The 12,883-nt window shown below is 49.3% G+C and overlaps 1 protein-coding gene across 1 annotated transcript in view; it reads right to left on the reverse strand.

Annotated features, from left to right (window-relative positions):
* The window catches only part of LOC144263781 (all-trans-retinol dehydrogenase [NAD(+)] ADH4-like), a 91,289-nt gene extending 79,191 nt beyond the window's left edge, over positions 1 to 12,098 (reverse strand). Inside the window, exon 1 of the mRNA XM_077814759.1 lies at positions 11,875 to 12,098. Within this exon, the coding sequence (XP_077670885.1) occupies positions 11,875 to 12,098 (224 nt within the window). The remainder of the gene's footprint in view (positions 1 to 11,874) is intronic.
* Positions 12,099 to 12,883: the final 785 nt, after the last annotated feature.

Consider the following 12,883-nt stretch of genomic DNA (forward strand, 5'->3'; position numbering starts at 1 on the left):
ACTGCCGTATAGCCGGGTCTCTCCACGAGCCGTTCAGGGACCCGGGCGCTTTGCTGAATTGTCACGACGTGTTCAGAACCCTGTTGGCATTTCCATAGTTTTGGGGGCGTTTTTTAATTCACAGAAATAATTCTGCATGAAGAGAGACGCCGAGACCAAGGCATATCTCCTTCTAGGCAAAGCAGTGTCGCACGCCAGAGGAGAGGGCGGCCCTTATTTAAGGGCAAGGGGGTGAGGAGGAGCAAAGACCGGGTTTACTTCAGCAGCGAATGTACCAACCATTTAAGGCCCATGTCCCAGGGTGGCCGGCTTCTTGAAGAGGCGCCAGGGTCTGGTCTATCCACGATGAGCTTTTTAAAGAAGGAGCCCACCTGTAATTAACCGCCCACGTGGCCGGTGGGCAGTGTTGATAAATTATAACATCGAGTGCTTGGCTCTGCTTTGGTTTGTTATGAAATATATAGAAGAGCTCAAATAACCAATAGCAGTCAGGTTTATTGCAGAAAGTCAATAATGGCATAATACAGGAAGAAAAGTTCAATAAGATACCGTGACAGAAGACACCCCTGTATTCACACCCGACGCACGATTGTAAACATCTTTGTACAAAATACGCCTGCTTGGGGGTACCATGTGAGAAGTAAACCTTGCTGGTCAATAATATCACGGTAAAATGTATGTAGCAACATTATATGTCAAGTTATGAACCTAAGCCAAAATGAATACTATGTGTTTACCGGATATGTCTGGAGAGTGGGCAAACCTGTTTTTCAAACGCAAAAGATAAGTTGATACCCCAGGCAGGTGTCATCACCTATCAAGTGCCGTGCCGGATTAATGCAGGGGCTTTAGGGGCTACAGTCCGGGGCCCTGCAGGCCTGCCAGCTGGATGCGGCCCACTGCTTCTTTTCATCCGGCATGCGGCAAGTCTTCACGCCGTGGGCCGGACACTGGTCCCCGATCCTTGGCGCCGCCCCCCCCCCCCCCAGGCCTGGAGCTGTGAGCGCCGGCTTGCCAATGTGCCCCTTCAGAACCTAGACGAGGGACGTTCAGGGAATCTCTGTGGCTGCCCCCAGCACTGGCTCTGCAGGTCCCATTGGTGGGGTACACCAGGAGCTGCCCGAGAGAAGCGCCTCCTGGCCGGAGCCTACACCCCAATCCCCTGCCTCAGCCCTGAGCCCACTCCCCCACTCAAAACCCCCAGGGAACCCACAAAATCTAATAGCCCCGGGCCCACAGGAGAGTTAATTCGGCCCTGATCAAGCGGTCATTCTTTGACAAGGAAGCAGGGCAGGAACACACAGATCTGATGTTAGCAAACAACAGAATGGTGGGAGAAAGGTTTCAAACTCTGTGTCTCCTTGCTCTCAGCTGGAAAGAGATTTTAACCAGGGGTCACGCTCAGGAACATGATTTCCAAAGTGTGACTGAGCTGTAAAATGGGCAAAAACATCCCAAGTTATCTCTTCTTGTCCATCTCTCTCTCTTTCACCTAACCTGACAAAAAGAAAACAGCCATTGGACGTCGGGAGCAGATCCTGCTCTGTAATTTGGTTAGCAATGCTATGGAAAATCTGTGGTAAGAATTTCATCTTGAACCATGTCTAGTTTAAGTTGAGAACTAGGAAGCGTTTTATGTTTGTCTTGTAACCATTTCTGACTATAACTTGTACTTTTTAAAAAATCTCTTGTTGTAGTTAAATAAACTTCTTTTGTTCTTTAATCACAATTCATCCAGCGCTGTGAATTTTGTGGGGAACTCCATTTAAGGTGTTGTAGCTCGATGCCCGCACAGAGGCAATGGACTGAATATATTTGGACAGTACAGGACAGACATTTCTGTGAGGAAGACCAGGAGTGTGTCGGGATCACCACGCACATAGTAATGGAGGCTGCCGGAAGGCAGAGAGTGGCCGGTGTTTGCTAACAGGCCGCCGGGGTCAGAATTGCTGGACCAGGGCCGTGGCGATACAAAGACGTTCAGGGTGTGACCTGCAAGTTGTTTGGCTGTTTGTGAGTGGCCCTGCTTGGGAGCCACAGCAACAATTGTGAGGCACCCCACGTTGCAGGGGAGGTTGTGTATTTCTAGGATGATTTACACGTTATAAAACTCTTCACGTCACTAAAATCCAGCCCGTCCGTTGGTTCCAATTCTTCCACTTGTTACTCCTGGGGGAATTCTGCACCACTGCATGTGCACAGAATTTATGTCCCTCACAAATTTCTTTGCTTCCCCACAGAAAAATGACTCTTTGATAAGGAAGCCACAAGAGCGGTCATGCAACCTTCCCCAGCAGTATGTTCCCCGGCAGAGAGGTAAATCACTGTGGGGCAGGGGGGCGGGACTGGGGAAGACCTGGCTGATAGCTCCTACCATGTGCCGGGCTCAGCTGCTAGTCCCATCTGGGCTGGGGAGCATGGGACTTCCTCTTCCCCTGCACAGTATCTGGGGTCATGTGAGACCCACCCCCAGATTTCTCCCCCAACTGCAGGAAGTGCCGCACGCACATTTCCCCCCCACCCACACCCCCCCACACTTCCTGCACCCATTGCTCTTCAGCTGCAGGGGGAGGGATCACTGTAGAGGGAGCTGCTCCCCCATCTGCCCAACCCTGTGCATCCAGACCCTCTGTCATAAATATAAAGGGAAGGGTAAACCCCTTTGAAATCCCTCCTGGCCAGGGGAAAGCTCCTCTCACCTGTAAAGGGTTAAGAAGCTAAAGGTAACCTCGCTGGCACCTGACCAAAATGACCAATGAGGGGACAAGATACTTTCAAAAGCTGGGAGGAGGGAGAGAAACAAAGGGTCTGGGTCTGTCTGTATGCTGTGCTTGGCCAGGGATAGACCAGGAATGGAGTCTTAGAACTTTTAGTAAGTAATCTAGCTAGGTATGTGTTAGATTATGATTTCTTTAAATGGCTGAGAAAAGAATTGTGCTGAATAGAATAACTATTTCTGTCTGTGTATCTTTTTTGTAACTTAAGGTTTTGCCTAGAGGGGTTCTCTATGTTTTTGAATCTAATTACCCTGTAAGATATCTACCATCCTGATTTTACAGGGGGGATTTCTTCATTTCTATTTACTTCTATTTTCTATTAAAAGTCTTCTTATAAAAAACTGAATGTTTTTTCATTGTTCTCAGATCCAAGGGTTTGGGTCTGTGGTCACCTATGCAAATTGGTGAGGCTTTTTATCCAACATTTCCCAGGAAAGGGGGGGGGTGCAAGTGTTGGGAGGATTGTTCATTGTTCTTAAGATCCAAGGGTCTGGGTCTGTAGTCACCTAGGCAAATTGGTGAGGCTTTTTACCAAACCTTGTCCAGGAAGTGGGGTGCAGGGTTTTGGGAAGTATTTTGGGGGGAAAGACGCGTCCAAACAGCTCTTCCCCAGTAACCAGTATTAGTTTGGTGGTGGTAGCGGCCATTCCAAGGACCACGGGTGGAATACTTTGTACCTTGGGGAAGTTTTGACCTAAGCTGGTAAAGATAAGCTTAGGAGGTTTTTCATGCAGGTCCCCACATCTGTACCCTAGAGTTCAGAGTGGGGGAGGAACCTTGACATGGTGGCATAGTGGTGGGATTAACCTGAAATCATTTTGAGATCCAGTTGAGATTTTTTGAACTAGAAATACAGATTTTAAAAAGGAATTTTTTTTTTCCTGTGGCTTTGAAGCAGCTTTGAAACTGAAAGCAGCTTGGGTTTTCCCTGCTTTGTGGCCAAGCAGAGACAAAAGGGGATTATCTTTGTGAATTGCAGGTTTTCTTTGCCTGGAGGCAGGGTACTTAACTCCTGCAGGGAAATTCACAGTCTTCCAACCCAGAGTTTTTTTTTTTTTTTCTTTTCTTCCGAAAAGTAAATAGGGGGGGTGTGCTCTACCCATTTGCCTGGAGACAAAAGTGGCAGGGTGTTTTTTTTAGGATTTTGATTTTTTTTGTTTTACAAGGAGCACAGGTTTGAAAGGGAATTTTTTTTTCTTTGGGCTGGGTAAGCAGGTTTCCAAGTAGTTGGAGGTTTTTTGCTTTAATTTGGGCCCAGAGCAGAGACAAGGGAATTGTCTTTTTCTGTAGGCTGACAATCACTATCAGAGAATAGGTATTCTATTCCAGCACAGCAAAATTTTACAGCCAAGTTTTGTTTGTTTATTTCTAAACCTCGGGTGTAAAGTTAGTTAAAAACAGAGAGGTTAGAATGGCAAAATCCGCGGCTCGACTACAGCTCGAATTAGCCAAATTTCAGGCTGAGGAAAGACAAAGGGAACATGAAAGACAGATAGAACTCATGCGGCTGAAGAAGGAACAAGAAAGGGAGGCAGCGAGAGAAGCAGAACAACACCAAGCGGCTGCTCACAGGAGAGCTATGGAAGCGAGGGACAAAGAACTGGAGGAGAAGGAAAAAGAGAGGAAGTATGTGGAGGAGATGGAGAAGATAAAGGCTCAGCAGAATATCCCAACAAACCCTAGTAATCCTTCTCCAAGTACCACTTCCCATCCCAGAAAGTTCCCCACCTACAAGGCAGGCGATGATACTGAGGCCTTCCTAGAAAACTTCGAAAGGGCCTGCCTTGGGTACAACATCTCTACTGACCAATACATGGTAGAGCTGAGGCCGCAGCTCAGTGGACCCTTAGCTGAGGTGGCAGCTGAAATGCCTAAAGAACACACGAACAACTATGAACTGTTTAAATCCAAGGCGAGAGTCAGAATGGGGATAACACCCAAGCAGTCTCGTCGGAGGTTCAGAGCCCTAAGGTGGAAACCAGACATGTCATTTACCCGACATGCCTACCACATTGTGAAACATTGGGATGCCTGGATATCAGGAGCAAGTGTTGAATCTCCAGTAAATTTGCCCTTCCTAATGCAAATGGAACAATTCTTAGAGGGTGTTCCTGAGGAAATAGAAAGATACATCCTAGATGGGAAACCCAAAACTGTAATCGAGGCAGGAGAGATTGGAGCCAGATGGGTGGAGGTGGCAGAGAAGAAGAAAACTGGTCGCAGTTGGAGCGGAGACCAGAAGGGACCACCCCAGACCACACCCTATTACCGGGGGCCGCCCAAGGCCCCACCTACCTCCCAAAGAACCCTCCAGACCCCTTATCGTCCTGCCACCCCGTTCTCCAGCAACCCTCCTCGCCCCAGTGACCCGTCAGCTGGACGATGTTTTAAATGTAACGAGCTGGGGCATGTAAAGGCCAACTGCCCCAAGAACCCCAACAGATTACAGTTCATTGCACCGGAATCACACCAGAGGTCCACAGGCCCAGATACCTCCCAGATACCCTTGGAGCGGAGGGAAACTGTGAGTGTGGGCGGGAAGAAGGTCACCGCGTGGAGGGACACCGGAGCACAAGTGTCAGCTATCCATGCTTCCTTAGTGGACCCCAATTTAATCAACCCAGAGATCCAAGTGACGATTCAACCCTTCAAGTCCAACTCTTTCAATTTGCCTACAGCCAAGTTGCCTGTCCAGTACAAGGGCTGGTCAGGAATGTGGACTTTTGCAGTCTATGATGATTATCCCATCCCCATGCTGTTGGGGGAAGACTTGGCCAATCATGTGAAGCAGGCCAAGAGGGTGGGAATGGTCACCCGCAGCCAGGCTAAACAAGCCGTGAGGCCTAGCTCTGTTCCGGAAACTTCTATCAGGACCCAGTCAGAGGTGATGGACCCGGACCCCATGCCAATGTCTGCAACAGCAGTAGTGGATCCAGTCCCAGAGACCCCGACGGAACCAGTCCCAGAACGGGAACCAGCCGAACAACCAACACCAGACCCCGTGCCAGCACTGAATCCAGTACTTGCAACCTCAACACCAGAGGGCCCCACCGAACCTGAACTGGCAGCAGCCGATAACCCTACACAAGAGGCTCAGCCGGAGCCTGAATCCCAACCTAGTGCACCAGCGGAGCGCGGTTCACAGTCAACAGAAACAGCTCCATCCCCTATATCGCTTCCAGAGGGACCAAGCCTAGGTCCACAATCCAATGAGGAACTGATGTCCCCAGCATCAAGGGAACAGTTCCAGACCGAACAGGAAGCAGATGAAAGCCTCCAGAGAGCTTGGACGGCGGCACGGAGCAACCCACCGCCTCTCAGCTCTTCTAATCGATCCAGGTTTGTTGTAGAAAGAGGACTTTTATACAAGGAAACTCTTTCTGGTGGACACCAGGAAGACTGGCATCCTCAGAGACAGTTGGTAGTTCCAACTAAATACCGGGCCAAGCTCTTGAGCTTAGCCCACGATCACCCTAGTGGCCATGCTGGGGTGAACAGGACCAAAGACCGTTTGGGGGGGTCATTCCACTGGGAGGGAATGGGCAAGGATGTTTCTACCTATGTCCAGTCTTGTGAGGTGTGCCAAAGAGTGGGAAAACCCCAAGACCAGGTCAAAGCCCCTCTACAACCACTCCCCATCATTGAAGTTCCATTTCAGCGAGTAGCTGTGGATATTCTGGGTCCTTTTCCGAAAAAGACAGCCAGAGGAAAGCAGTACATACTGACTTTCATGGATTTTGCCACCCGATGGCCGGAAGCAGTAGCTCTAAGCAACACCAGGGCTAAAAGTGTGTGCCAGGCACTAGCAGACATTTTTGCCAGGGTAGGTTGGCCCTCCGACATCCTCACAGATGCAGGGACTAATTTCCTGGCAGGAACTATGAAAAACCTTTGGGAAGCTCATGGGGTAAATCACTTGGTTGCCACTCCTTACCACCATCAAACAAATGGCATGGTGGAGAAGTTTAATGAAACTTTGGGGGCCATGATACGTAAATTCGTAAATGAGCACTCCAATGATTGGGACCTAGTGTTGCAGCAGTTGCTCTTTGCCTACAGAGCTGTACCACATCCCAGTTTAGGGTTTTCCCCATTTGAACTTGTATATGGCCGTGAGGTTAAGGGGCCATTGCAGTTGGTGAAGCAGCAATGGGAGGGATTTACACCTTCTCCAGGAACTAACATTCTGGACTTTGTAACCAACCTACAAAACACCCTCCGAACCTCTTTAGCCCTTGCTAAAGAAAACTTACAGGATGCTCAAAAAGAGCAAAAAGCCTGGTATAATAAACATGCCAGAGAGCGTTCCTTCAAAGTAGGAGACCAGGTCATGGTCTTAAGGGCGCTCCAGGCCCATAAAATGGAAGCATCGTGGGAAGGGCCATTCATGGTCCAGGAGCGCCTGGGAGCTGTTAATTATCTCATAGCATTCCCCACCTCCAACCGAAAGCCTAAGGTGTACCATATTAATTCTCTAAAGCCCTTTTATTCCAGAGAATTAAAGGTTTGTCAGTTTACAGCCCAGGGAGGGGACGATGCTGAGTGGCCTGAAGGTGTCTACTACGAAGGGAAATGTGCTGGTGGTGTGGAAGAGGTGAACCTCTCCATGACCCTTGGGCGTATGCAGCGACAGCAGATCCAGGAGCTGTGCACTAGCTACGCGCCAACGTTCTCAGCCACCCCAGAACTGACTGAACGGGCATACCACTCCATTGACACAGGTAATGCTCACCCAATTAGGGTCCAACCTTACCGGGTGTCTCCTCAAGCTAAAACTGCTATAGAACGGGAGATCCAGGATATGTTACAGATGGGTGTAATCCGCCCCTCTGAAAGTGCATGGGCATCTCCAGTGGTTCTAGTTCCCAAACCAGATGGGGAAATACGTTTTTGCGTGGACTACCGTAAGCTAAATGCTGTAACTCGCCCAGACAACTATCCAATGCCACGCACAGATGAACTGTTAGAGAAACTGGGACGGGCCCAGTTCATCTCTACCTTGGACTTAACAAAGGGGTACTGGCAGGTACCGCTAGATGAATCTGCCAAGGAAAGGTCAGCCTTCATCACACATCTCGGGCTGTATGAATTTAATGTACTCCCTTTCGGGCTGCGAAATGCACCCGCCACTTTCCAAAGACTTGTAGATGGTCTCCTAGCGGGATTAGGAGAATATGCAGTCGCCTACCTTGACGATGTGGCCATATTTTCGGATTCCTGGGTAGACCACCTGGAACATCTACAAAAAGTCCTTGAGCGCATAAGGGAGGCAGGACTAACTGTTAAGGCTAAGAAGTGTCAAATAGGCCTAAACAGAGTGACTTACCTTGGACACCAGGTGGGTCAAGGAACTATCAGCCCCCTACAGGCCAAAGTGGATGCTATCCAAAAGTGGCCTGTCCCAAAGTCAAAGAAACAGGTTCAATCCTTCTTAGGCTTGGCCGGTTATTACAGACGATTTGTACCGCACTACAGCCAAATCGCTGCCCCACTGACAGACCTAACCAAAAAGAAACAGCGAAATGCTGTTCAGTGGACCGGAAAGTGTCAGAAGGCCTTTAACAAGCTTAAAGCGACACTCATGTCTGACCCTGTACTAAGGGCCCCAGACTTTGACAAACCGTTCCTAGTAACCACAGATGCATCCGAGCGTGGTGTGGGAGCAGTTTTAATGCAGAAAGGATCTGATCAAGAATTCCACCCTGTAGTGTTTCTCAGCAAAAAACTGTCTGAGAGGGAAAGCAACTGGTCAGTCACTGAAAAAGAATGTTATGCCATTGTCTACGCTCTGGAAAAGCTACGCCCATATGTTTGGGGACGGCGTTTCCACCTGCAAACCGACCATGCTGCACTGAAGTGGCTTCACACCGTCAAGGAAACTAACAAAAAACTTCTTCGGTGGAGTTTAGCTCTCCAAGATTTTGATTTCGACATCCAACACATCTCAGGAGCTTCTAACAAAGTGGCTGATGCACTCTCCCGTGAAAGTTTCCCAGAGTCAACTGGTTAAAATCGTCCTTGAGATGTGGAAAATATTGTTAGTCTTTATGTACTTGGTAGTATATTTAGAGATGCATGTGTCTTATTAACTCTGTTTTTCCTAGAGCTCCAGGAAGAAATCCCAGCCAGTGTTTCACCCTAGCTGAGATTTGGGGGGCGTGTCATAAATATAAAGGGAAGGGTAAACCCCTTTGAAATCCCTCCTGGCCAGGGGAAAGCTCCTCTCACCTGTAAAGGGTTAAGAAGCTAAAGGTAACCTCGCTGGCACCTGACCAAAATGACCAATGAGGGGACAAGATACTTTCAAAAGCTGGGAGGAGGGAGAGAAACAAAGGGTCTGGGTCTGTCTGTATGCTGTGCTTGGCCAGGGATAGACCAGGAATGGAGTCTTAGAACTTTTAGTAAGTAATCTAGCTAGGTATGTGTTAGATTATGATTTCTTTAAATGGCTGAGAAAAGAATTGTGCTGAATAGAATAACTATTTCTGTCTGTGTATCTTTTTTGTAACTTAAGGTTTTGCCTAGAGGGGTTCTCTATGTTTTTGAATCTAATTACCCTGTAAGATATCTACCATCCTGATTTTACAGGGGGGATTTCTTCATTTCTATTTACTTCTATTTTCTATTAAAAGTCTTCTTATAAAAAACTGAATGTTTTTTCATTGTTCTCAGATCCAAGGGTTTGGGTCTGTGGTCACCTATGCAAATTGGTGAGGCTTTTTATCCAACATTTCCCAGGAAAGCGGGGGGGTGCAAGTGTTGGGAGGATTGTTCATTGTTCTTAAGATCCAAGGGTCTGGGTCTGTAGTCACCTAGGCAAATTGGTGAGGCTTTTTACCAAACCTTGTCCAGGAAGTGGGGTGCAGGGTTTTGGGAAGTATTTTGGGGGGAAAGACGCGTCCAAACAGCTCTTCCCCAGTAACCAGTATTAGTTTGGTGGTGGTAGCGGCCATTCCAAGGACCACGGGTGGAATACTTTGTACCTTGGGGAAGTTTTGACCTAAGCTGGTAAAGATAAGCTTAGGAGGTTTTTCATGCAGGTCCCCACATCTGTACCCTAGAGTTCAGAGTGGGGGAGGAACCTTGACACCCTCTCATACCCACACCCTCCTGCCAAGCCTCACTCCCCCCGCACCCAGAACCCCCCTCACGAGCCCCACTTACCCAGCATCTGCACCCCTCCACTGATCCCCCCACACTCAGATCCCCCCACCCCCCTTCCGAGCTCTATCAGACCCCCCTTCCGCTGAGCCGCAACCATGTTCACTTGGACACCCCCCCATGCCCCAGAGTCCCATTACCATTGCACCCAGAACCCTCCAACAAGTCCCTGTGCATCCAGGTCCGCAACCCCTCCCCCCCACAGCAGCCGGATCCCCCACTGAGCCGCCTGTACCCAGATTACCCCACCTAGAACCCTCTCAACCCACACCTGGATTCCACCCCCGCCCCCCCACTAAGTCCCTCTAGACTTAGATCCTGCCTTGCTGAGCCTGCCTGCCCACAGCTGGTGCACCTAGCAAGGTGGGGTAGGGCCCTGGGCTGTTTCTGGGCCAGGCCCTGTCCTTGCACTGTGTCAGGATTGGGTGCAGCCTCACCACTGAGTCCCGGGGGGAGCTGCACAGTGATCTCCCACCTCTATGAAGCCAGTGGCCTGTGCTCCCCAATGCCATGCTGGAGTCTCCACATTTGACAAATAAAATTTGCAGAATTGAGCAGAATTTTAAAATATTGTGTACAGAATTTTTATTCTTTTGGTGTAGAATGCCTTCAGGAGTAACTTGTTCTGTACCTTTCATTCTCCTTGTTTTGGATACTAGCATTCTAGGTACTGACTCCAGAAGGTACCTCTGTAATTCGTACCAGGGCAAAATAGAAATGTATTTGGATTTTTGACAAGTGACCTATCTGCTTATGTCACAGGCCAAGCAGTTCTATCGCAACATGTAGCTTACCTCCTTTGCATTGCCTGGGCATTCAGTTCGGCCTGCCTTCTGGTTACAACACAGAGCCATCCCAGGACTACCGCATCCCACCTCCTGGGACCAGGGAGTTACTTGTTTGATGGGTTAAGAAAGGGCTCGGTGGCTAGCCACAAATCCCCACATTGACTCATTGCCACCGGTCTGGTGTCTGTGACACAAGAATATGTTCATGACAACTGGCAAGGAGGGTGCAGAGGGGTTACAGAAACCTCCTGAGTTTGCTATGAACATTCTGGTTCTCCCAAAGCATCTCAGATAAGTTCTCACCTGAATGCTGGGGACACACTAGTCATTAATATTGTGGTGAAATGTTATATAGATACCATGTAAGGAGTTGTGTGTGTGTATATATACTGAAAAAATGTGTTTAAACTCTGAAAGGTGTACGTCTCTGTTGGGATGTAAATGTAGCATTGTAAAATAACAGAATGCATGCCTGTTTACATACAAAGTCTATGTAATAAAGAGACGTGAACTCTACAGAAAAGGAGCACACAGGTGAAAACAAGCCCTAGGGGATAATCCTGCCTTGGAGTAAAGCCAGTGAATGTCGGGGGTATATATAGAAGGCACGGAAGGCACCCTTGCACCTGGCAAGCGAATAGACAGCGTGGGTTGCAGGCAGCCTCGCTTGAAAATGCTGCAGCAGACTTTGGGTGAGAGAAACGTCTTCAGCCAGGAGGTTAACCTGCTAGTTTGTGTCTAGAAAGTGTGTTATGATTTTGGTGGTTTCGGTAATGCCTTGTTTCCAAACTCTGTTCTTTGTTAATAAATGTATTCTCATGTTCTGTCAGCTCGGCGCCTGTGGTTAAGCCAAGTGCTGGTCCCGAGTTGAATCTTACAAGCCAGTATGTACTGTTTATTTGGGAAAGTGTTCAGTGGCCCTGTAGTGGGTGTGTGTACCTAATCTTGGGTGTAACTAGAGGCTTGGGGGTGGGTGTCAGGGAGGGGCTCCGCAGCAAGACTCCCTCATGCTAAGAGCAGGGGTGGTGGTGGTCAGGCGCCTCCTGACCCAGGGGAAGGGGAGGGTGCAGGTGCTGGTCCCCTGCTCTGGGGGTGTAAGAAAGCACCCTCCCACTTGTCTTCTGTGCCACGCGCATCCGGCACGTTACCCTTCTCCGCCTTGGTGACAGAGGCTTGGTTGTTGCTGGCCTCCAGGCCTCTGCCCCCTCTGCGGCTGCGCGCTGCTTTCTCGCTTTCTTTGGCGGGCGGGGGCGCAGGCGCCGTTGTCTTTTTGTTCTGGGTCCCTGCAGCGCTTGGCTCCGTGACCCGCGGTCTCGGCACTCAGCTGGTGCGGGCGGCGCATGCGCATTTGCATTGGGGTACAGCGTCCCATTGGGCGCCTTCCCAGCCAATGGGGAGACGCGGGCGGGGCAGGAAGCGGACCCCGCGCGGGAGAGCGGCGGCAGCTCCAAGCGTCCGGAGCAGGGAAGAGGCCGGAGCGGCGCGTGTCCGGCTGCCGGGCCGCGGAGAGCCCCCGGCCTTTGATAACGGTCAGAGACGGTACCTTTCGCTCCCCCTCCCCTCCCCCCACGGCAAGCTAGAGCCGGGCGAGGCTGTACTGGCGGCGGAGTCTCCTCTGGGCGGAGTTACCACAAGTGGAGCAGAGCTAGCTTGTGGGGTATTTATATATAGATATAGGATGGACTGAAGTGGGTGCTGCCGTTTCTGACATACCAAAGTATAGCTTGTATGTATGTGTCTTACTGCACTAGTCAAGCAATTGCATTATGGTGGCTATACTGTATTTAAGACTGCTGCTCCTGCCTTTCACTAATCAATAATCGGATTCTTGTTCCAGTTTCTTTCAGGTATCCTTGCCGGGGTGGAGAGGCTCTTTCTTGTGCTGCACTGTTTTACTTCAGAGATACATGTACAGACATTCTTTACCCACAACAATGCATGTGCCTTTAGGAACCTGCATAATGGGTTTCAGAGTAGCAGCTGTGTTAGTCTGTATTTGTGAGCTACAGCTCACTTCATGAAAGCTTATTAGTAACCTAAAAAATCTGGCCCCCTGGCTCCATGTTGCTTTTATATAGTGAGAGTTCAAAATTTTTTTGGTTTTGTTCTTGTCTGAAATGGCTTCTTGGTTATTTTACCTGTCACCTCAAGCTGGTT

The sequence above is a fragment of the Eretmochelys imbricata genome, chromosome 4 (genome assembly GCF_965152235.1).
Source record: "Eretmochelys imbricata isolate rEreImb1 chromosome 4, rEreImb1.hap1, whole genome shotgun sequence".
Classification (NCBI taxonomy): domain Eukaryota; kingdom Metazoa; phylum Chordata; order Testudines; family Cheloniidae; genus Eretmochelys; species Eretmochelys imbricata.